This window comes from Myotis daubentonii, chromosome 15, assembly GCF_963259705.1.
Source record: "Myotis daubentonii chromosome 15, mMyoDau2.1, whole genome shotgun sequence".
Classification (NCBI taxonomy): domain Eukaryota; kingdom Metazoa; phylum Chordata; class Mammalia; order Chiroptera; family Vespertilionidae; genus Myotis; species Myotis daubentonii.
Genome location: NC_081854.1, coordinates 42,095,462 through 42,119,886, shown reverse-complemented (window position 1 = coordinate 42,119,886; position 24,425 = coordinate 42,095,462). Strand labels below are relative to the sequence as shown.

Sequence of the window (24,425 nt, the reverse complement as noted above, 5' to 3'; positions counted from 1 at the left end):
ATAGCAAGGGGACTTTCGGGAGCTCAGGTTAGACCTTCTAGAGGCAGTGATGTGTCAACTGAGAACTGTAAGATGAGTCTAAGGTAGCCCGGGAAACGCGGTGGGATGGACAGAGAGTTCCAGAGATTTTCACCTCGAAATAACCTTGTAGTTTGATCAGGGGAAACAGGGCAGCCTGAGTACCGCAAAGAAGGGGACAGAATGTGCCTGTAGGGTTAATGGGCTTGGAAGGAGAAGATGGGCATTCCAGAGACGAGAACTATGCAGTTTACCATGTTATCTGAGGGTGTCTGCGACAGTGAGTCTCACAGTCTAGATTCCTACATGGATCAAGACTCTTTCTAAGAAGATTTAGCGAATCTCGGAGAGTCTCCGTTTCAACATACCTTTAAAAAATTTTATTGCTTTTTTGGTTCTTTAAGTGAGAAGGGGCTGGAAAATATACCCTTGGTTGCTTGGTAGACAAATTTTAAATGTTTACTTTTGGCCATTAAAGTTTTACAAACAGCTATTCAGTGTTAATACACTATGTGTCCCTCTCACCTAACAGTATTGTAAGTAATTGGTAACGATAAGTAATTGTATCTCAACTTGGTACCTTGACAGTCAAGACATCAGCTCTATAAATCTTGGATTTGGGGGCATGAATAGATTATCCAGGTTAATTTCAGACATCTGAGCAGTGCTTTAAGTAGACTTCTGCTAGTTCTGGGTTCTATTGTATTGTGTTTCATTTTTGCATTTTATCTTCAACTTAAAAGTTCCTACTGGAAAATTATCTAGGCATGGATTAGGATTTCTCCCCTTACACCATCTACACTCAGTAAATGACGATTTCTGCTTCTGAGAATGGTGGACTAGGTAAGGCAGATTCATGCTCCTGCTGAGGGCAACTAGAAAAACCAGACAGATTATAGACAAAAGCCTGCTTCAAGGCTGTAAAAGGTTAACAAGATGGCGGAGAATAATCAGGCCGAGTCTAGAGCAAAGAGGGACCCAGGGAAGTGAGCCTCAAACTTTGAACCCCTGAGAACACACACAAATTCCAAGGAAGAAGCTGAGAGACCAAGAGGCTGGGCCGTCTTCGTGGGTTAAGGCGGCAGGATTGGTGATGAGGGCCTGCCTGGTGGTGAACCCCTTCCCTTTGGGTTTGGACCTCAAAGGGCCGCCTGGAAGGAGTAGGAATGAACTGGAAGTCAGCCCAGGAAGCCACTTGAAATGAAAAACCAAGCTTTAGGATGGGCAAGACATTGGCAAGAACTGACAGAAATCGTGTATCCAAAATATTAGAAGGACTTCCACAAACCAATAAGAAAAAAGATATCCCAATAGAAAAAAGTCAAGAGACTTGAACATTTCACCAGGCATTTCACACAAGGGGGCCTCCAGATGGCCGATAAACATATGAAAAGATATTCAATCTCACTTGTAATCAGGGAAATGCAAATTAATACCACAATAAGCTATCATGACACACTCACTAGATAGCTAAAATTTAGGTTGCTAATAGCAAGTGTTAACAAAGTTGGGGGCAACCAGATCTCTCATAAACTGCTGCTGAGAGTATAAATAGGTACAATGGCTTTGGAAAACTGTTTAACATTATCTTCCATTGTTTAAGATAAGTCTACCCTATGATCCAGCAATTTAATTTTCAGATATATATTCTGCTTCTCCTTGGGCACAGAGACATTTACAAGAATGTTCACAGCTGCATTATGCATGACTAGAGGCCTGGTGCATGACATTTGTGCACTGGGTGGGGGGGTGGCCCTCAGCCCGGCCTACGCCCTCTCGCAGCCCGGGATCCCTCGGGGGATGTCTGCCAAGGGGTCCTTAGCACTGCCACAAAGGCGGGAGAGGCTCCCGCCACTGCCGCTGCACTCGCCAGCCATGAGCCGGCTTCTGGCTGAGCGGCACTTCCCCTATGGGAGTGCACTGATCACCAGGGGTCATCTCCTGAGTTGAGTGTCTGCCCCCTGGTGGTCAGTGCATTTCACAGCCACCAGTTGTTCTGCTGTTTGGTCAATTTGCATATTAGCCTTTTATTATATAGGATAGCCTCAAATGGGAAACAACCCAAATACTAACCAATAGTGGAATGGATTAATAAATATTAGTATATTCAAAGAGTCAACTATTATACTTAAAATGGAAATGAACAGATTACGTGCAACAAAATAGATACACAGAGTAGAGCAAAAGAAGCCAGATGCAAATGATTACATACTGTCTGATTTAATTGATCTAAAAAAACAGGCAAAACTATAGTGTTTAGGGATTCATGCTTAGGTTATAAAAGAAAATCAAGGAAATGTTTTCTATAAAAATGAGGATAGTGGTTACCTTTAGTGGGGTGAGGGGCTTAGTGATTGAGAGGGGGGTGTGAGGGTCCTTCTGGGTTGTTGGCAATGTTGTTTCTTTCCCCTGGAGATCATTGCACAGATGTTCACTTTGTAATAATTCATTGAGCTGTACCTATTGGAGGCAGTTTTTTTGTATGCATATAATACTTCACAATAAAATATTTTAAAAGACAATATCACTTCATTTTTTATTCATCTCATTGAACTAAAAACAAAATTAATCACTTTCTCAGTCAAACTGCAGCAACACTTTTCACTTAGCGATGTGACCAAACCTGAATGTGATCAGATATGCAGTCAAAATCCAGTTAGATTTATGGGTGCTTATTCCCATAAGCTAATAGCCGTATCACTAAGTTTCATCTTCACTCCTCAAAAACAATATGATTTTATTTATAGTTAACTAATACAGTGCTTTGCATATAGCATATACAGTTCTTCCTTATCCATGGTTTCACTTTTCGCAGTTTCAGTGTCTGAAAATTAAATGGAAAATTCCAGAATTAAACAATTTATAATTTTTTAAAAAATAAGTTTTAAATGTGTACCATTCTGAGATAAAATCTCCATGTCTCATCAGGACATGAATCATCCCTTTGTCCAGTGTCTCCACACTGTATATGCTCCCTGCCCATTAGTCACTTGTGGCTGTCTGGGTTACCATATTAACTGTAGCAGTATCGTTCAGGTAACCCGCATTTTACTTTAATAATGGCTCCAAAGTGCAAGAGTAATGATGCTGGTAATTTGGATATGCCAAAGGGAAGCCGTAAAATGCTTCCTTTAAGTGAAAAAGGCATGTGTGTATGTATAAAACACACACAGTATGTGGAGGGTTTGGTACTATTTGCAGTTTCAGACTGGAGGTCTTGATAAGGGGGCACTCCTGTACTCTATTATTTATTAAATTGAAAGATAACACCCTGAATTCCCTTGTGAGAAAGTAATCTATTGTAGAATTATAACACTTGTAGATTCTTGGTATAAGTCATGACAGTGGTATGAATTGGGGCTCACAAATAACAATACGTCCTTTCTGTGCCTATGGCTCCATCTGTTCCTGTCATTGCCTTCTTCCCGTATGGCCCTGGAGTGGCCTGTCTTGACTTTTCTCCTGCCTGTGTCTTGTCTGGAAGCTTCTACAGTTTGAACAAGCCTCCAGCATCTGTCATTTCCCTGTAGAGAAGCAGTTCTTTTTGTAATTTGAGGCCCAGGAAAAATCAGTTTTCACTGTACATCTTGTGATATTGTGATTTATAATAAGAAATATGAATCTGGTCTTCATAAGCCTTCTGGCACAGAGCTCATAAAACCCTTGCAATTTCCTCATTATTGAGAGTGATAAAGGTGGTTTTTTTTTTCTTTTAAAAAATTTTTATTGTTTAAAGTATTACATATAAATCCTTTTTTCCGCCATTGACCGCTCCCCACTAGTTCCCCTCCTCACCCCGCACATGCCCTCATCCCCACCCCCCCCATTGACTGTGTCCATGGGTTATGGTTATGCTTATATGCATGCATACAAGTCCTTTGGTTGATATCTCCTCCCTTTTTCCTCCCCCCTACTTCTTCCCTTTCTCCTGAGGCTGGATGGTCTGTTCGATGCTTCTGTGTCTCTGAATCTATTTTAGTTCATCAGTTTATGTTGTTCATTATATTCCATAAATGAGTGAGATCATGTGATATTTATCTTTCTCCAACTGGCTTATTTTGCTTAGCATAATGCTCTCCAGTTCTATCCATGTTGTTGCAAATGGTAAGAGTTCCTTCTTTTTTACAGCAGCGTAGTATTCCATTGTGTAGATGTACCACAGTTTTTAATTCACTCATCTGCTGATGGGCAGGCACTTAGGCTGTTTCCAAATCTTATCGATTGTAAATTGTGCTGCTGTGAACATAACTTTGTTTCATAGGCATGTATGATTCAGTCACAGGCCATTAGCAACTGATTCAATCTCCGGCCCCTATACTTCTTGTGGAATAAAGGTGTTTTTGTTACATTAATGAGGTGACTTTTGAAACTCACCTAAGGGTGGGGTCTGGTTGCAGGAGAATCAACCCTGTGATTAGAGGGTTGGAACTTTCAGTCCAGGGATTGTAGAGGGGCTGGAGGTTGAATCAGTTGCTAGTGGCCTGTGACTTAATCATCCCTGCCTATGAAACAAAGCCTCCATACAGACCTCAAAGGACAGAGTTGACCAGCAGGATGAGATCTGGGGAGAGAGCGGAGCCCCTGGAGAGGGCATGGAAACTCCCAGCCCCTTCCTACATACACTACCCTATGCTTCTCTTCTGTCTGTCTGTTCCCGAGTTATATCCGTTTATAATAAACGGTAATCCAGCAAGTAGAATGTTTCTCTGAGTTCTGGGAGCCACTCTACTAATTGAACCTGAGGCGGTGGTCTTGGGAACCTCTGCTTTATAGCCATTGGCTAGAAGTACAGGTGACAACCTGGGCTTTCAGCTGGCAGTTGAAGTGTGTGTGTGGGTGGGTGGGTGGGTGGCGCGGTTTGGGGGTAATCTTGTAGGACTGGATTCTTAACTTGTGGCATCTGAGTTGAATTGTAGGACACCAGCTGATGTCCTGAGAATTGCTTGTTGGTGTGGGGATGCCCCCCACCCCCCCACCTCCCCACATTGGACTTGGTGGCCAAAACAAAATTCACCTTCATTTTTCTTTTCTTCAACATGAGTCAGATAAGAGGGTCCTTTCTGAAATGTGTCTCTTTTATGTGCCTCGGATGTAATAAGTCACATGTCCTGCAGAGGCAGCTTGTTTTCAGGAAGCATTTCAGGGGAGGAGACAGAGGCCGCTGGGAAACCTGGGAAATCTGAAGTAATCCAATTGAAAAGAGATCAAGTTAATAGGAAACGAAGGAGCATGGCAGCTTTAGAAACAGGAGAAAATCAGAAGATGAAGCAGAAGTAAAAATTAATCTTTTCGTGCCGAGTGCCCAGAGAACCCCTCACTGACAACAAAAGTCGTGTTGCATTTACTTGAGCATCTTCCCTATTATTTTCTGTGATATTTACTTGCTGACGTGGTATTTTGGGAGAAAGAAATATCAACATCCCAGAGTATAACTGCCCCTGCCCTCACTTGTGCCTCAACTCGCCACAAGTTGACGACACATGAAGTTTCATACCCTTTACTTCCAGAGAGCAGGCTGTCATTGAATAGAATTTTTGTTTTTTCAGTTTTTTAAAAAAATCAAAAATCAAATTTTATGCTAATAATAACACTATGAACAGGTACTGTGAAGTACTTTACACATGTTATTTCACTTAATCTTCATAATTAATGAATGCGGTGAATGTGGTAGCCGGCTTTCACGATGACTCCCAATTGTCCTCACTTCCTGGTAGTCACGTCCTTATGTGGCCTCTCCCACATGGACTAGGGCTGATCTTTGTGACCAACAGATGTTGCCGAAGTGAGGCGTGTGACTTCTGTGGTTACAAAGGACACTGTGGCTTCTCCCACGGTTTCTTGGACTGCTTGCTCTGGAGGTGTAGCTAGTCATTATGCCACGGGGGCACTCGAGCAGCGCCGAGGAGAGGAACCAAGGTCTCGTACCAACAGCCAGGACTAACCTGCAGGTCGAGTGAGCCCTATCAGAGGTGGATTTTCCTGCCCTAACCAAGCCTTAAGGTGGCTTTAACCCTTGCTGCCATCTTTGACTGCAACCTCATAAGAGACCCCAACCCAAATCAACTAGCCCAGACTCCATTCAATTTCTTCAATCATAGAAACTGTAAGAAATGAGAGATTTTATTTATTTATTAAAAATAATTTTTTTTTTAACTACAAAGTTTTGGGGCAATTTGTTACTCCGTTATAGGAGGAGGAAACTGAAGCTTGGGAAGAGTAAACCTCCTGTTACAACTTTGGAATCGATTGAAAATATAATATTTAAATTCTAATCTTCTCCTTGTGTCCTCAACTTCATTTTAATCTTAGCTCTAAAACCAAACGCAGGAAATGTTCATTGTCAGTGCTTTTGCTGAAGTTCTCCAGTCACCTTTTGGCTGCATGAAGCCTACTTTCTAGTAGATGCCTCAAGAAGGGAACAACTTCACATGCATTTTTGCATGTTCAAAATTCCTTTTCTGTCGTCTTAATAAGTGAAGAAGAGCTTTGACGCATATAAAATTCTTGGCTTACATATGTTCAAGTTTTGGGAAGATGTTGCTCCTCTGTTTTGCCATGTCACAGGTTGCTTTCTCAAAGTTCAATGACATCTCATTCTCTTGTCCTTGTAAGTTATTTTACTTTTTTTTTTTTTTTTCTTTGCATGGAGTCTATCAGGAGTTTAAAAACTTTAAAGTCTGATAGTTTTGCTAAGATATGACTCAGAGTTTATCATTTTGGGTCAGTTTTCTTGGTTACCTAATGGTCCCTTATGACCTTGGATTATAGTTTTAAATATTAGTTCCATTTCAGTACTTTATTTTTCTTAGGTTCCAGCATGTTAGACCTTCTTTGACTGTCTTCTATTTCAATCATTTGTTCTTTATCATCTTTTTTCCTTTTTAAAAATTTTACATTTATTTTCTTGGGTGTTTTACTGCTTTACTTCAATGTACCTTATTACTTTTCATTCAAATCTGTTTTCCTGTATGCACCTTTTCCCCTTCCATTTTGGTCTGGTAATGCCTTACTGTCTTGTGAACTTTTTAATGATTTTAAGGTTTTTTTATTTGATGTTATATCAAGCATTTTTAGTTAGGATTTTTGTTTGTTTATGTTTTGGTAAAGGGGTGAATAACTTAGCCTGCTATTACTGAAAACAGAAATCCCTACTTAGTCATAAATGGCCCCCAAACTTGCAAGTGCCCTGCCAGAAGTATAAAGAAGGATATGCGAAGGAGAGATGTCACATTTCTTTGATTTGTAGGTATTGGGTGGCTGTTCAATGCCTTATTTATGACTAAGCATTGCAACTTTTCTGGGAACTTCCCATTTCCCATCTCATCTCATGCTGCATTTTTTTGAGTCTCTGCCCAGCTGTGAAGACCTAAACCCTTATGTTTTTTCTGTTTGAAAGATATCATGAGAGACAATTGTCAAATTGATAAAATAGCAGATAAAATAGCAATTGATGAATATATTTATTGGCTAGTGTTTACTTATCCAGGAAAGATAAAAGTGCCAAAATGTAAGAACTGTTTGTATTTTCATGTCTTCTGTTTTGCCCAGAATCACTTCGTTTTTCTAAAAGGGATTGTAACAGCCGTGGGCAAACTACGGCCCGCAGGCCGGATCCAGCCCATTTGAAATGAATAAAACTCTTGAAAAAAAAGACCGCACCCTTTTATGTAATGATGTTTACTTTGAATTTATATTAGTTCACACAAACACTCCATCCATGCTTTTGTTCCGGCCCTCCCGTCCAGTTTAAGAACCCATTGTGGCCCTTGAGTCAAAAAGTTTGCCCATCCCTGGATTGTAAGTTTTGAGGTAAGGCTAGGTTTAGACTGGTTACATGGAATAGACTCCTTTGGTTAAGGTATTTGTTCCAAGAATTTGATATAATTTTGAAGATCAGTATTTTTAAACCTTCTGGTATTTGAAAAAGTTTAAAAATAAAAAATATAGTGACCTGTATTCAGGAATTAACTGTATTTGTTCTCAAACTTTTTTTTTTTTCACTCTTAGGTGAGCAAAGGAAATAACGAAAAATGACAAGTAGAAGACTCGAGGAGTCCATGGGAGCTGTCCAGATGGGGTTAGTCAGAATGCTCAAAGGATTCCAAAGCAAGGTTTTGCCACCCCTCAGTCCCAGGGTGGTTAAAGAAGAAGATGTCAACCAAATGGTAAGGTATCAGCGAATCTCAGTGTAAAATTCCGAATGTAGTCGCCTCAGGAGGATGACAGCTGCTAACTGGCATTATGAGAATCCGAGAGAATCCTTGCAGAGCAGAGGCACCTCTTAGAGGCTCAGAAGTTTTTGAAATTGCATGCATTGAAAGAGAGGCTTGAAATGCTTAAGTCAAGCAGTTGAAATAAGACTGTGAAAGCAAATTATTAGGTTTTCCAAATATTTAGTTGAACCCTGTGAAGCTGTCATTTGTGTAGTTAAAAAGCAAGCAAATATCAGAATTTTACAGGTTTTAACCTGAACACTCTATTAACCTGTTAATTGGCAAGAGTTATTTTTGTTTGTATATTTGTAGAAGATAGAATATTAAAATAATGACTGTATTTTAGGAAAAATGTACGATTTTTTTCTTTCCTTTAAAATGAAAATATTTATATATTTTATTTTAAAACTAGAGGCCTGGTGCATGAAATTCATGCACTCCAGGGGGGAGGGCCCCCCCCCCCTCAGCCTGGCCTGCACTCTCTCGCAGTCTGGGAGCCCATGGGGAGTGGGCCTAAGCCGTCAGTCGGACATCCTTAGCGGTGCCACAGTGGCAGGAGAAGCTCTCACCACTGCCACTGCACTCGCCAGCCATGAGCCCGGCTTCTGGCTGAACAGTGCTCCCCCTGTGGGAGTGCACTGACCACCAGGGGGCAGCTCCTCTGTTGAGCGTCTGCCCCCTGGTGGTCAGTGCACATCATAGTGACCGGTTGTTCCGCTGTTCGGTTGATTTGCATATTAGCCTTTTATTATTTAGGATAACAGTTGACATTCAATATTAAAAATATTTATATTGTTAATGAATTATAATGACTTGGTGAGGATTGAATTATAAACTACATGCTATAGGAAATTTCAATAACAACTTACAATGTTAGATATAGTATACACGACATTTTAAAAATGAGTCTCAAGTTACATTTTAATTAGAAAAATATATTATTCTCTTTTGTGGTGGTTATGGTTTCATATTTAAGGTAATGCCTGACTTTTTTGCTTATAAGACTATATTATTATTATTATTTAATCCTCATCTGAGAAAGATATTTTTCCATTGATTTCCAGAGAGAGAGAAAAGGAGAGAGGGGGTGGAAGAGAGAGAAACATTGATGTGAGAGAGAGACATTAATTGGTTGCCTCCAGTTCGTGCCATTACCAGGAACCTGCAACCAAGGTACATGCCCTTGATTGGAAATCAAACCCACAACCCTCCGTCCACTGGCCAAAATCTAACCACTGAGCAACCCGGCCGGGGCTCAACTTTGTTATTTTTATTTAAATCACAGCACAGCTGATACCTCTTAACATTTTAGTATTCTAATATGGGTTCCAATAAAAAAACAAAAACCCTTAAAAAACCAAGTTAGAAGCTATATTAGAAATAATACCTTCATTTAAACGGATTAAATCACAGAAAATAATTTCATAGGGAATTTGAAAAGCATTGATTTTTAACCCAAGGCAAAACAAATCAGCTAAATTATATTACTGTGATTGTATTTCAAAGTCTTGGCACATGCTGAAGCATTATGTTGCTGCCAATGACTATGATCTCTTTGCAGCTAAAGTGGGCCCTGGCTTATGGAAATGCTCTGCATCTTGACTGTATCAATGTCAATATCCTGGTTGAGATGCTGTACTATAGTTTTGCAAGACACTAACTTTGGGGGAAACTGGGCAAATGGTACCTGGTTCCTCTTGGTATTATTTCTTATAACTAAACTACATGCAAATCTTAAAATTACAAATTTAATTTAAAAAACGTTTTCCTATAATTCAATCAATCAGCCAATCAATCAGTAAAATAAAGTAGGTTCTGGAAATAACGTAAACATCCCAGCACAACAACAACTGCGGAATAGTGACTGGTCCTGGATAACTAAGCCCTTGCACCATTATTTAAATGATAAACGGTAGGTTACATTTTCTTCCCCTCCTAACTTTAGAAAGTGTCAAAAGCATTTTGTGTTCTCATTTGGGTATGTGAATAGGACGGGCTGCCAGAGCTGATGATTGGCTTAGATCTCTTTTAAACCGAGGTCTAAATGCACTTTTGTGATTTCTAAAAAGTTCAAACTTGTTTCTAAGCAGTGTAATCGCACTTCCCGAATCCTGTCCATTTTGTATGGTTACTCTTTAACCTGAATTAACCTGATAGTTAACGCTGTAATTTCAGTTGAGAAATAGATGTGTTTCAAACTTACCTCTGAAGCCTGAAAGTGATTTTAGAAAGGTAGGGCTTTATGTTCAGATGCCTCTTCCCAGCATAAATGTTAAGCTCTTTGGACATGTTCCTGTGCAATATCTTGACTCCCTCTCCCTCCCCCCACTCCCCAAGTTCCTTTGTGTGACTCCTCCAAGCTCATAAGGAAACAGTAACTACCTGTCATTTCAAATTACTTGCAAAGAGCTCAAAAGGACATGGCTACCTCTCTTGTATTATTTAGTTACTTTAAATATTTTATAAGGGAACTTAGTGGCATTCCAGAATTATCCTGAAAGCTGAAAACACAAATTATTCATTACTGGAACTTATGAAAACACTTTTTCAGTGTAGCCATTTATGAGTCGTTGTCTCCTGTTGTTTTAAATTCTAGCTAACACCCTCGGAGTTCCTGAAGGAAATGTCCCTGACCACAGAACAGAGACTGGCAAATACACGGTTGATGTGCCGACCACAGATCATCGAACTTTTAGATATGGGGGAAGCAACACATCAAAAGGTAGCTACTTTCTGTTTTACTAGCATTTGTCTTACTAGCATGGAGAGTAGGCACTGGCATAATGTGAACATCCCCCCCCACCCCCATTGCTTTTTTAAAGAGAGGGGAAGGCAGGGAGAGAGGAAGGGGGGGAGGGAAGGAGGGAGGAACAGAGATAGAAAGAGAGATGTGAAATAGATACATTGATTGGTTGCCTCCCCCACATGCCCTGACCAGAGTTGGGGATCAAACCTGTAACCCAGGTATGTGCCCTTGACCGAGAATTGAACCTCTGACCCTTCGGTGCACAGGAGATGCTCTAACCATAGAGCAACACTGGCCAGGGCATAATGTGAAAATTCTTGAACATAATGTGAACAGTCACTAAGTAATAGTTATTTTTTTTCTGGGCCAATCTGTTATTTGTTTGATTAACACATTCTTTTTCTTCCTCTGTTGATCTTGATACCTGTGATTTGATATGAAGAGAATTACAGTTATTAGTACAAATAACTTTTGACTACTTACATTTCTATCTTAGCTACTTCTGGACACTATTGTTTGCAGATTAGGAGTAATTCCAAGAATTATATTAGCCAAGCCTAATTAAGTTATCTTCTTAGCACAAGAAATCCCTCCTTACCTGAGCTGTCATCACTAGAAGAAATGAAAGTGGAATTATTAAAGTAGGCATTTGTTGTATATTCTGGCTCATCCTATATAATAAAAGGGTAATATGCAAATTGACCCTAAAGGTGGAATGACCGGGAACGACCCGTCTCTATGATGCGCACTGACCACCAGAGGACAGAAGCTCAACGCAGGAGCTGTCCCCTGGTGGTCAGTTTGCTCCCATAGTGGGAGCTCCGCTCAGCCACAAGCCGGGCTGATGGCTGCAAGCACAGCAGTGGTGGCGGGAGCCTCTCCCGCCCTAGGCAGTGCCAGAGATGTCCAACTGCCGCTTAGGTCTGCTCCCTGGCCTAAGCCAGCAGGTGGACATCCCCCTAGGGTTCCTGGATTGTGAGAGGGTGTGGGCCCGGCTGAGGGACCCTCCCCACCCCAGTGCATGAATTTTCATGCACTGGGCCTCTAGTTTCCAATAACAAACGTTTTAGTCTCTTAAGAATAGTTATTCTAACATGTTTTTATATTTTAATATAAACCATATATTCTAGGTTTTAGGAGCATATTATTATAAAATGAAGTCTTTGTTTCTTACTTTTTAATTAACTTCTTGAATTATATGCTTCACTTTTTATGTAGAAATTATCGTACAAACTTCCATCAGTTGAACTGCTGGAGATCAACCTCCTCTCAGAGGGTTCCTAACTATCCCAGAGAGTTTTTCAGACTTATTTTCTGCATGATGAATGAGTCCCTGAGGCTCTTTTGCTCTGCTCTTGCTAAAATACCACTGTCTCCCATGTCAGTGGTATTTTTATGTAGATCCCGGTCAAGGATCTACATAAAAATTTCCTCTTCCTCTGAGCCCTGCTAGCTTTAATTATTATTTATTCTCTTCCCCATAACCACACTCTAACTTTGAGGGCAGGGAACATGGCTTTTCCCAAAGCTAATTTATCCTAATTAAGGGCTATTTGCTCCTTTCCCATAGCATAACTAGGACCAGACTGTGTGTGTTTTTCTATATATACTGCTTTTGTGTGTGTGTTAATGTATTTTGACTCCTGCTATGAAGAATGAGGAAAGAAGAATAGTACACCTCATCTTCTCTTTCTTTTCTCAACCCTGCTGGTTATTTTTACTTTATTTTCAGGAGTTTCATTTTTCTCTTAGTTGGATGACAGTCATCCTCTACTAACTTCTTCAAGAAGAGCTTATGGAAATGACTTCCCTGGTTTTATGTGTTTGATAATATTTGCCTGTGGCCTTTCTACTGAATTGCAGTTTTGTTAAGTATAAAATTCTTGGGTCACATATTTTTTCCATAAGAGCTTTGCAGGCATTTTCCTCACAACATTTTGGCTTTAAATAATGACATATAAAGGTATGAAGCCAGCTTGATTTTCCCCAAGATAAAAGATAGGTATTTTAATCTTTTAGGTTGTATGCCCAAAGATTGTTTATTTTTACTTAATGTCCAATAATTATATTAGGTTGTACCTTTGTATTATTTCTAGAAAGTTTTCTTGTTCATGCCATTTTGGGTTCCTTTCCTTAGGAATATCAATTATGAACATGTTGGACCTTCTTTGTCTGCCCTTCTACATCTTCTATGTCTCCTCTAATCCATTTTAAACTTTCTGTTCATTTTCATTTCATTGTAGTTACATATACCAGGTTATCTTCTGTGTCCCTTACTTTGAGTTTTATGTATGAGTATTTCTAATAAAACTCATTCTTTCTATTTTATTTATTTATTTTTAATTCTTTATTCTTGAAAGTATTATATATGTCCTCCCTCCCTTTCCCCCTTTGACCCTCTCTAGCCCACCCCCGCCCCCACCCCAGGTCTTCAGCACCTATTGTTTGTGTCCATGGATTATGTGTATATGCATACAACTACTTTGGTCACCTCCTGCACTGGCCTCTACCAGGGCTGGGGAACCTGCAACTGAGGTATCCTTTGCTTTTCCAGATAAATTTTATAATCAGCTTTTTAATTTCAAAAAAAATTTACTGGGAATTTTTTTATTGGATTGCATGGATTTTTATATCAATTTGGGGAGTAGTTGACATTCTTAAAGTATTGAGTCTTTCAATTCATAAACATGATATATATTCTTGTATTCTTGTAGGTCTTTAAAAATTCTTCTTAGTGATATTTTAGTTTGTTTGGATAAAGGTCTTGTATATGTTTCATTGGACTTATTCCTATGTATTTTATGTTTTGGGATGCTACTTTAAATGGTTTTGTTTATAAATTTAGTTTATTAAATGTTCCTAGATAGTACATAGAAGTATAATTATTTTTTGTATGTTGATTTTATACTTAGTGACCTTGATAAATCATGGATTAATTCCAATATTTTATCTAGTTGGTTATTTTGAATTTTCTAAATAAACAACTTTTTCTTCTGGGGAAAATGACAATTTTGTTTCTTTTTTATCAGTTTTGAATGTTGAACTTCTGAGATAAACCCAACGTAGTCATGATGTATTATTCCTTTTAGATATTGTGGTTTTTAGTTTGCTAATGTTTTGTTTCTTTTTTTGAATCTATGGTTCATGAGTAACATTGACCTATAATTTTTCCCTTTTCCTACTGTCTTTCTTAGGTTTATGACAGTTATGTTAACATCATCAATTGAGTTGGAAGATATTTAATTTTTGTTTTTCTTTCCTTTGGTAGAATTTTTATAATATTTGAGTCACATCTTCTTTAAATGTTTGCTAGAATTTGCTTGTAAAGTTATTAGGGCCAGAATATTCTTTATGAAAGGTTTTACTTACAAATTCACTATCTCTAATAGGCATAGAACTATTTTAACTTTCTATTTTGTCTTGTGCTAATTTTGATAAATTGTATTTTTCTAGGAATTTTTACTTTTTATCTAACTTTTCACATTTATTGACATAATATCCATTTGTTATCTTCCTTCGTTTAGGTTCTGTAGTAATGTCCCTATTTTCATTATTTAATGAGCTCTTTGTACCTTCTGTCTTATTTTTTAAATCAGACTCACTAGGTATTTTATTAATGTTATTAGTCTTTTTAAAGACAACTTTTGACTTTGTTGTTATATAGTATAGTTACTTTCCATTTCATTAATTTCTGCTATTGTTTTTGTTATCTCGTTTTTTATTTGTTTGGGTTTTTATTTTTTAACTAGAGTCCCGATGCACGAAATTTGTGCAAGGGGCTTGGCCCTCATAGCCCCGGCTGCCTCCGCCCTCGCAGCCCTGGCTTTGTCCGGAAGGTCCTCTGGACGGTCGTTTCGCTGTTCAGCCTTTGGGTCAATTTGCATATTTTGCTTTTATTATTATAGATGTTTGCTATTGATTTTCTAAATTACTGAGGTGGATGCTTACATTTTTGGTTTTCAAACTGTGTTTCAAGATGCCTCAGGGTACAGCCATAAAATTGCAGGGCATCATGGAATATTCTGGATTTTTAAGGAAATATGGCAGTACTCAGAACTTGTTGGATAGTATACAGGCTATTAGTTTGAGGTAATTCATAGTTCCAATATTAGATTATACCATCTTTTTAGCTCTTTAGTGCCTCCAAGGAGGTATTTGCTGACATAACATTTTTTTGTTAATCTCATAGTAGAATTGGTACAAATTACCTTATTCATCATTACCAGAAATGGAAGTTTTGGATTAGTGTTCTAATTAGTCTCTATTATCTATAATAATAAAAGCATAATATGCTAATTAGACCGGATGTCCTTCCTGATGAAGCCAGGGCTGCGAGGGAAGCCCAGGTCCCGGGTGCCGGAGGGAAGCTGGTGCCAGCAGCTGGGGGAAGGAAGGCCTACTCTTGCACGGATTTCGTGCATCGGGCCTCTAGTTTATTTATAGATGATCTTTAATTGAAGTATTTTCCTCTGTAATTCTTAACTGTCCAGACAGCATTGTACTGCCTCACTGTTGATGTCATCTATGATGTCATGTGAGTGGCAGCCATCAACATTGCAGCCCACAGTCTGGGCAGTCTCAGGATCTCTTGAATGGTTCCAGAGGATTCTCTGGCTAAAGATCAGTGCTGCATCTGTCTTGCAATGTTGACAATCTCATCAGTGTCCACTGTACATAATGTTTTTTGCTTCTTTCTATTTCTTGGAGGTTCTTTGAGGCCTTTGATGATCAGGGCAGAGGCAGAAGGTACTACCTCCACCTGGGCCTGTCTGTTCTGAATGGTCCATTTCATTGTAATCCTCAGACCCTTCCAATCACCTTCTGCTTTGGCGATTTCATCAGCAAATATTTTCTGGAGGCAGGCCCAGGGGGCCTCTCTTGGGAACCAGGGCAGACATGTCACTGACCTCCCCACTGGTGCAACCCAAGTATATGACTTTGATCTCGTTGGGGTTGCATTTTGGCAGCATGTTGGAGGCGACTGGTGTCAGATGAACCTGGATTTTGGATAACCAAAGAAAGTTGTACCTAAGCCTCCTCTGAGCTGAAAGCAGAAAGCTAGCTCCTATTTTTTTAAATGAGGACCAAAACTTCTTTTTCTGTATTAAAGAAGTTGATGAAATAGCCTTAACAATTATACCAATGATTGTTTATAGTAATCACCCCTTTTCGAGTGTTCCTTTTGTTGTTAGCATTAATATTCATAGGCCTATATAGTCTTTTCTTATCTTCCCTAATCATTTTTGCATTGTGTGATTCTATGATTAATTTACTTTTTCAACTAAAGTTTTCAGATATTGACCTGGACCAGGCATTATTCCAGCCCTTTCCATCAGAAATTATATTTCAGAACTACACTCCCTGCGAAGTCTATGAAGTTCCACTGGTTTTGAGGAACAATGACAAAGTGAGTATGTTTGATGCGATGGCGGTATCTTTCATGGATACATAAGAAGGAGCAAATTAAATTGGGATCATGTAGGATCTTAGATAAATTCTTTAAGACCTAGGAAAATAGATGAAAACATACCCATTGACGGTAGGCTTAATGAAGACAAGACTCTGTTGGTTGGTTTGTTGCTATATGTATGTTCAATCCCTGGGCAGTGCCCAACAAACAGAAAGCTCCCGACGTGCACTAACGTTTTCTTGAATAAAGGATTGGCTAGATGAGTGTCATGAAGTTCTCATGTGTGACCAGTGGGCTAGGCTTTCATTTAAGACAGGGTGATTACTATTCATGCTTACATACTTTGCTTTAGAGCCTCCCTAATTGAAGGTGTAAACTCATCTGAATTGTGGTTTTTCAGCCAATGCTCTTATATTCTACAAATTGTATTTTCTTTTAATTAAAAAAAATGGATATCTCTTCCCCCCTTTTCTTTCTCCCTCTTTTTACCTCAGAAGACTTTAGATTTTTTGTTTACAGATAGTTTTGGGCAGCTTCTCTCACTGTTTATACCTTGTCACGTTGTGGTTGTAACTGAGGATTTCTTCTCCATCCTATGCCTTTTTCTTCAGAGATAAATTAGGGTTTATTTTTTAAAAAGATACTAAATGCCTGAAGATTTCCTTGACATATAATGATTGTGGAAAAAAAAAAGAATTAGGCTGGAGGTCAGCATAAAGCACAGGTAGGTATGAAAAGTAATCAGATAGGGAGGAAAGGTCTCTGAGAGATGCTAAAGTTTAGGTGTAAAGACAAGTAAAAATACTCACAGAATCTAAGAATGTGGAGGCAAATTCTCACTAACCAAGGGAATTCTCCTGACCAAGGGAAGATAAGTAAAGACTATGCAAGAATCCAAGGCAATGGGAAGACTTGCAGGTATATTTGGCATAGTAGCTCATTAAATGAATCAGTGATGCTTCAAAGATCAGTGGGATGATTTAGTGACAGCAAAGCCAGACCCTGGAGAAAAAGGGCATATTTTGTTTTTTGCTGCAGGAGTGTTAGCAAGAGAAGCTCAAGGGATAGAAGCTGAAGTGTAGGCACAGAGAAGAAAAAGAACCCAGGTGTTCAGGATTATGTTCCTAGACCTTAAGAAGAGATATATTGCATAGACTTTAGGACTCTCTCTTTTCATATAGGGCTGCCAAATAATTTAGTTTCTCACTTCCAGTTCTCTTTTTCCCTTTCTACATTACTTTTTTTTTTTTTAACTTTTGCCTGAGTTTTCTTACGCTTTGAAAGCCAGAGAGGAGATAGTCTAAGTCTTCAGTAAGTTGAGGGGTAGTTTGGGCCACTCTTCCCTGGCCTTAAACAAGAAAGGCATGCCAGTTGGTTTATATGGACAAGTCAGTGATAAGGGACATGTGTAAGTTTTACTGCCAAAGGTCACTCAGTTCTCACGGATAACCCGAGAGCTCTTGGTAAGATGCTGATAGAGGGTTGGACCCCATGAAAGGATGGTTCTCATCTAGGGAAATTCAGCCAGCAACAAGCGGACGGATTTCTCTGTGCCAGGCAGGCTTGTTTCTGGGCAAGTTACTCCCAGGACCCTTCCTTATACTAGATGCCTGATATAAGCCTACTTCTCTACTTCGTAGGTTCATGGACACTTAAGCAACCACTGAGATCTATTTGGGCACCCTGCCACTCACCTTTTATTGGCTTCTTCACTGGCACAGAATGCAAAGAGACATAGTCTGTTTGGTCATTATCTGTCTCTCTCTCTCAAACACACAAGTTGAAAGTAAGCCATGAACACTCCACAAGCCACAACATGATTCTACTTTGGATACAATAATAATCAGCCAGACTCCAGAGGCAGACAGATCTGGGTTCAGATTCCAGCTGTCTCCCAGCTGCAGACCGTGGGCAGGTCATGGGCTATGGGAATAATAACACCCATCTCAATAAGTTGTTTGGAATAGTGAATGAGATACCGAGTGTATGCAGTTCAGTGCTTGTCACGTCGTAAGCACTATACCATTATTACTTTTATTATTATTATATTAGTGTTACTCCTGTTTTCCTTCCTAGTTTTTAGTTCACAGTTATGCTGTTATTGAAGTATTCCCAGCAAGCTTACACAGTATCACTTAACACATCATAAATGTCAGGGCACATTTCCCTTATCTCTATGAGTGTGCATATATCTCTTCCTTATCTCTTCACCCTCTGGTCTTACCTGTCTGAATTCTCTTTGCATTCCTTCTCCCCTTTCCCATCTGGGGACAGCTTTGAGAGGTGGTGGGAGGTCTTTTTCCCTCCCTTTTCACCTGAGGCATCTGAGTCAGACTTGACTATAGTTAACTTTCCTTCTGCCCACTTCAGTCTTTAAAAAAACAATCCTGTCTCCCTTTCCTAGTGTCCCTAGAACCTCCACCCCTGACCACCCTCATTCTCATGACTGCATTTCCTATATTGCTTGGGCTAACTGAGAGAGAGCTACTACTCTAGGCAAGGCAAGCAAGGCAGAGAAATAAGACTTTAAAAGAAGAAAACTGTTTGAAGCTGTTGGGAGACTGGCCTTGGGGACATTATACTGTTTTCTTTGTTCTTGCTTCCCAGTGGTGTTTACTTAGGACAATCTCATAGAGAGGAAGGCGGAGTTAGGCTGGGACTTGACTTGAACACCCTTGCTCGGTGAAGCTGTGGCAATAGGGCAAGTGCCTGGTTCTTCATCTGTAGAATGGGGGTCATAGTGTAGCTCAAAGTTTGTTGGGAGAGTTAAGCGACACCTCATGTGCAGTGATGGTCCATAGCAGGAGTGCAGCAAGTATGGTTTCTGCTCCCAGAGCAATTCTCAGATGTTGGGAAATCCAGCTCAACTCGGCTGTGTGAGAGCGGTCTTGGCAGTCACATTCTTGGTCTCTGAAGACAGTCACATTTAAATAATAAAATGAACAAAGACTTAAAATAACAATAAAATGAGTAATAATAATGTTCATGAAATTTAAAGTTAAAATACATTGAGTGCTTACTTTGTGTAAGACACTGGGATAGAGGTAGGGCCTGTCATCTCCTATTACAGTTGATGCAACTGAAGTTTAGACCTGACCAAGGTCGCCTGGCTAGCGGGTGGTAGATGGAGATTTCATGTTTACCTACGAGGCCTGCACTTCCCCTTGTGCACTTTCACACGCACAGTCATCGCTCTCTGTTTTTCTTGCAGATTCCAAGGATGGTGAAAGTTATTGAGGAAAGCTCACCGTACTTTAAAGTAATCAGCCCCAAAGACATTGGCCACAAAGTCGCTCCAGGAGTGCCGTCCATATTCCGCATCCTCTTCACTCCAGAGGAGAACAAGGTAACGGCAGTGCTGGCAAGAAGTTGGTTGCATGCTTCCACCAGCAGTTTGCAATTCAGGCATTAAGGAAGTGGTGGTTGGTTTTGGTGTTGGTGTGGGTATTGGTATTGTTAGTAGGGGTATTAGCTGTATTGGTTGCGGTGTTGGTGGCAGTGATATTGGTTTGATGGTGGTAGTTGTGTTGTTGATGGTTTCGGTGGTGGTGGTCGTGGTGGTGGTAGTGATATTGCTGCTGTTGATGGTATTGGTGGTGGTGGTGTTGATGGTGTTACTGTTGGTGGTGGTGGTGATGAGAGGAGTGATAAGACTGGGCGAGAGGAGGGGATGGCATTCCACTGGGAATGAGGATACAACTGTCAAGGAGTGTTGAGGGCTTATATGAGCTGTAAGTAGCCAGGATGTAAAGAAGGGTAATCCTTCTAACCCCTCCGCTCCCTTCTCCCCCAGCACCTACCTCAGCATATTTATATTTGACTGTACAGTTAGAGGGATACCAAAAAGGAAAAGGTGTGGTCCAGATGCGGCGAGCTAAGGCAAATGGCTTCTTGGAAGTTTGGGATCCTAGCTATTACATTCCTCCGCCCCAGATTCTAACTAGTTTAGGAAAGGGACCTAAGATCCAAATATTGATCACAGTATCAGTCTAATTAATGGTAAAACATGTGGCCAGACCTGAGGCCTAGAAGGGGCTTCCTCCTGTTTGCCTGGAAAGGGATTGGTAGATAACTGGGCCTTGGTGAAGGGCTGACCTCACTGATAGCTCCGTCCAAGGAGTGGAGAAGCTATAGCTTAGAGCATGTGTACACAGGAAGAATGGAAAGAGCCTGAATTCAAAAAGAGGCCATTTCCCCGGAGCACCACGGAGTGGTGGGGAATATAACCCATCCGTAGGCTCTCCTCGCTTGAAGGAATTCCAGTTCCTCCCAGAAGGAAGGACCAGCTAAGGGGGACTGAGAGAGGAGGCTTCCTCCCTAGCCCTTCTCCAAGAGCACAAAAGTGTGGGTTGAATTTTCCTCTATATGGACCAAAGTGGGGACTTACGGGTTTTACCTGCATGATCAAAGGAGTTAGGACAAAAAATAAGGTTTAAATAGGCATAACAAAATATCAGGTTATATATAACTAGAGGCCCGGTGCACGAAATTCATGCACTTGGAGGGTGGGGGCTGTCCCTCAGCCCGGCCTGTGCCCTCTCACAGTCCGGGAGCCTTTGGGGGATGTCCGACTGATGGGCCTAAGCCAGTGATGGCGAACCTATAACACGCGTGTCAGAGGTGACACGCGAACTCATTTTTTTGGTTGATTTTTCTTTGTTAGATGGCATTTAAATATATAAAATAAATATCAAAAATATAAGTCTTTGTTTTACTATGGTTGCAAATATCAAAAAATTTCTATATGTGACACAGCACCAGAGTTAAGTTAGGGTTTTTCAAAATGCTGGCATGCCAAGCTCAAAAGGTTCGCCATCACTGGTCTAAGCTGTCAGTCAGACATCCTTAGCGCTGCCGTGGAGGTGGGAGAGGCTCCCGCCACCACTGCTGCGCTCCCAGAGCTATGAACCTGGCTCAGGGCTTCTGGGTGAATGGTGCTCCCCTTATGGGAGTGCACTGGCTACCAGGGGGGCAGCTCCTGCATTGAGCGTCTGTCCCCTGGTGGTCAGTGCACGTCATAGCGACCGGTTGTTTCCGCCGTTCAGTCGATTTGCATATTAGCCTTTTATTAAATAGGATGTTAATAGTGTTCATGACATGTCATTATGGCTAGAATCAAAAGAGCATAACGGGGTCTGAGAGAACTAGATTTAAATCCTTGCTTCTCCATCACTAATACTTATTAGCTGCTGTCAGTGTCATTCCCCATATTCTTGTTTATTGCTATTGTTTCTACTTTTCTGGAGAGCAGGGATGGAGAATTTAAAATGTGATCTGCCAAGTATGTATCACTGTAGCGAGTGGTTCGAAATTCCATTATAATAAATAACACTGCAATTCTTATTTTGCCAATTTGTAATATCACTACTTCTTGGGCTGTGCTTGTGGACCTGGCATTTTGTTTGGTGTCCTGTTGAAATAAATGAAAAGATAAATAGCTCCAGAAGTAATGTCCTTTGTTAAGTGCAATTGAAGTCCTTGTTTTTCCTTGAGGCTCTATATCTGAATAGCAACTGATAAGAGAACAGCACCTGGATTTAGTTTGGGTGTCAAATTCCCACACTGACATTTCTGTAGGAAGCCAAGCATAAGCCGATTATAAGCCTTTGTGCATCTTGCAATAGAAAGCTTGCTGGACCTGAGGAGTTGGCTTTCCTTAATTTTTTTCTGTGCTGGAGAAAATATGTCTTCTGTTGGATAAGTATTTTTCTCCCAGCAGGTAGTCTGCCTGAGAAAAGGACACATGGGACTTTCTGAGGAAGTGGAATGTTCTGGATCAGTGGTTCTCAACCTTCCAAATGGTGCGACCCTTTAATACAGTTCCTCATGTTGTGGTGACCCCCAATTTCATTGTTACAAATTGAACATAATTAAAGCCTAGTGATTAATCACAAAAACAATATGTAATTATATATGTGTTTTCCAATGGTCTTAGGTGACCCCTGTGAAAGGGTCGTTCAACCCCCAAAGTGGTTGTGACCCACAGGTTGAGAACCGCTGTTCTAGATTGTGATAGGTGTGTGGGTTGTGTGGATAAACTCATTTGTCAAAATTGCACATTTAATACTTATGCTTTCCAATATACCCAAACTTTACCTTGAAACTATAGACATATAATAAGAATAGAAGGGGAGATGGATTGAGGTATAGAGAAAGCCAGAGTGGCAGAATATTAGTAATTGTTGAATCTGGTGATGGGTATGTGGGATGTGTTATACTGTTCTTTGTATATGTGTTCTTTGTATATGATTTAAGTTTTCCCTAATCAAAGGCTTAAAGAAAAGAGAGTTTTTATTACTGCTTATCTATACAGCAAATACATAATTGAAACGTATTTTAGGTATGTTTGTATTTACCTTATAAATATGGAATGCTAACATTCCATTGAGGATTACTACTTGGCTATATTTTGTGCCTGCTTATTTTTCTCCCAGGTTTTTTACTCCCTATTATCATTCCATTTCACCAACATTGCGTGTTTGCTGGGAAACCCCTGGATAAATTTTAACTGCTGTTTTACTGTTTCTTCTTCTAAGTATTTGAAAGTTATCAAAGGCTACAAGCGTGTATGCAGAGGCATAAAATGAGAATAATGGCTCCCTAGAGAAATGCAATGATCTCATTTTGCGTACATTAAGATTTTGTTTTGGATATGGGCTCGAAGCTATAATATGATTTACAGAATTTGTTTTTCTAAGGACATAGTGATTTCTCCTTTTGCTGACTAAGACTGATGGCGTGTGTGTGGAGAAGCTCTTGCTGCTACTTTTGCTTTATTTTTTCTGCAAAGATCCTCTTACACTTGCACCATCAGCAGTGTTTCCAGTCCCTGGGCATCTACATTTCCACTCTGACGGTTGGAAAGCCGACAGGGGCATGCACAGAAGGGCCAGCTGGGGTTAGTCATGCTGTCTTTAGTGCTGCTCCAGAATGTAGCAGAGGACTAACTGGAGCCAGATTTATTTTAGGAAAAATAAAAGTTCATCTTTTCACTGTGTCATTTTTTCTTCAGTTGGCCAAATTGATAGCCACCGTACATATGTATTTTCCCTCCTTATCCCCTGCTGATCTGAGCACGCTCCATTCTCATTTACCCTTCTCACATCTGGAGGGTGAGATATGTAAATTGCAGTGTGCCATCGCTTAATAGGCCAGTCCCCTTTCAATCGGATTTTCAGCACCCATGTATATTAGCATGTCAGAGATGAAAATGCAATTCACATCCCCCCCCCCCCGTCATCTATTAATCTGGCCTCCTAGGGATTGAACTTGTTAAGAATGCCAAATACCCACATAACAGGTGCAGCAAATTTACTTCAGCTTTCCTTATCTCTTCTCACACAGACTTTAAAATAATGGTTGATATGTTATTAATCGAATAATCCTAGTGTACATGTCATCCTATCTAATAAAGAGGGAATATGCTAATTGACCCTTACACCATCACAAAGATGGCGACACCCACAGCCAATAAGGAGGGAATATGCTAATTGACTGCCACACCCTCAAAGATGGCGGCGCCCACAACCACAAGATGGCAGTGTCCAGTCTCCTCAGCCCCACTGGGACGCCTGCCTCTGGAGTCCCCCAGTCCCCTCAGCCCCCCAGCTGCCCAGGGCAGGCCTGAGGCACAGGCAAACCTTGAATGGCAGCTGCCCAGGGCCGGCTGAGGCTTGCGCTGCCGGCAGTGGCAGCAGCAGAGGTGTGATGAGGGCGTCGCCTTCCCCTGATCGCCGGGTTGCCTCCTGCACCTGAGGGCTCCCAGACTGTGAGAGGAGGCAGGCTGGACTGAATTTTCATGTACCGGGCCTCTAGTTGAAATATAATAGTCAATGCTGTCATAATACCACAAAATTCTGGAGCCTGGCATTTTTCTTGACCTCTTAAATTTGTATATTTACTATGAAAAGGTGTTTGAAAAATAATAGGCTTTTGAAGTAAAGCAAAAGTGGGTACTTTCTTGGGCTTAAGGAAGCATCTGTTTAACTACAGTGTTATCATAGGGAAATGGCTACAGTGAATAAAATGTGAAGTGATG

At 40.4% G+C, this 24,425-nt stretch overlaps 1 protein-coding gene and 1 pseudogene across 1 annotated transcript in view; one reads left to right on the top strand and one right to left on the bottom strand.

Annotated features, from left to right (window-relative positions):
* Positions 1-24,425, top strand: part of HYDIN (HYDIN axonemal central pair apparatus protein) — a 341,424-nt gene that overhangs the window by 59,466 nt on the left and 257,533 nt on the right. The window contains 4 exon segments of the mRNA XM_059665442.1: positions 8,026-8,183; positions 10,828-10,953; positions 16,265-16,384; positions 19,599-19,733. Coding sequence (XP_059521425.1) covers positions 8,049-8,183; positions 10,828-10,953; positions 16,265-16,384; positions 19,599-19,733 — 516 coding nt within the window. The 5' untranslated portion in view covers positions 8,026-8,048.
* Positions 15,456-15,962, bottom strand: LOC132217197 (large ribosomal subunit protein uL11-like; annotated as a pseudogene).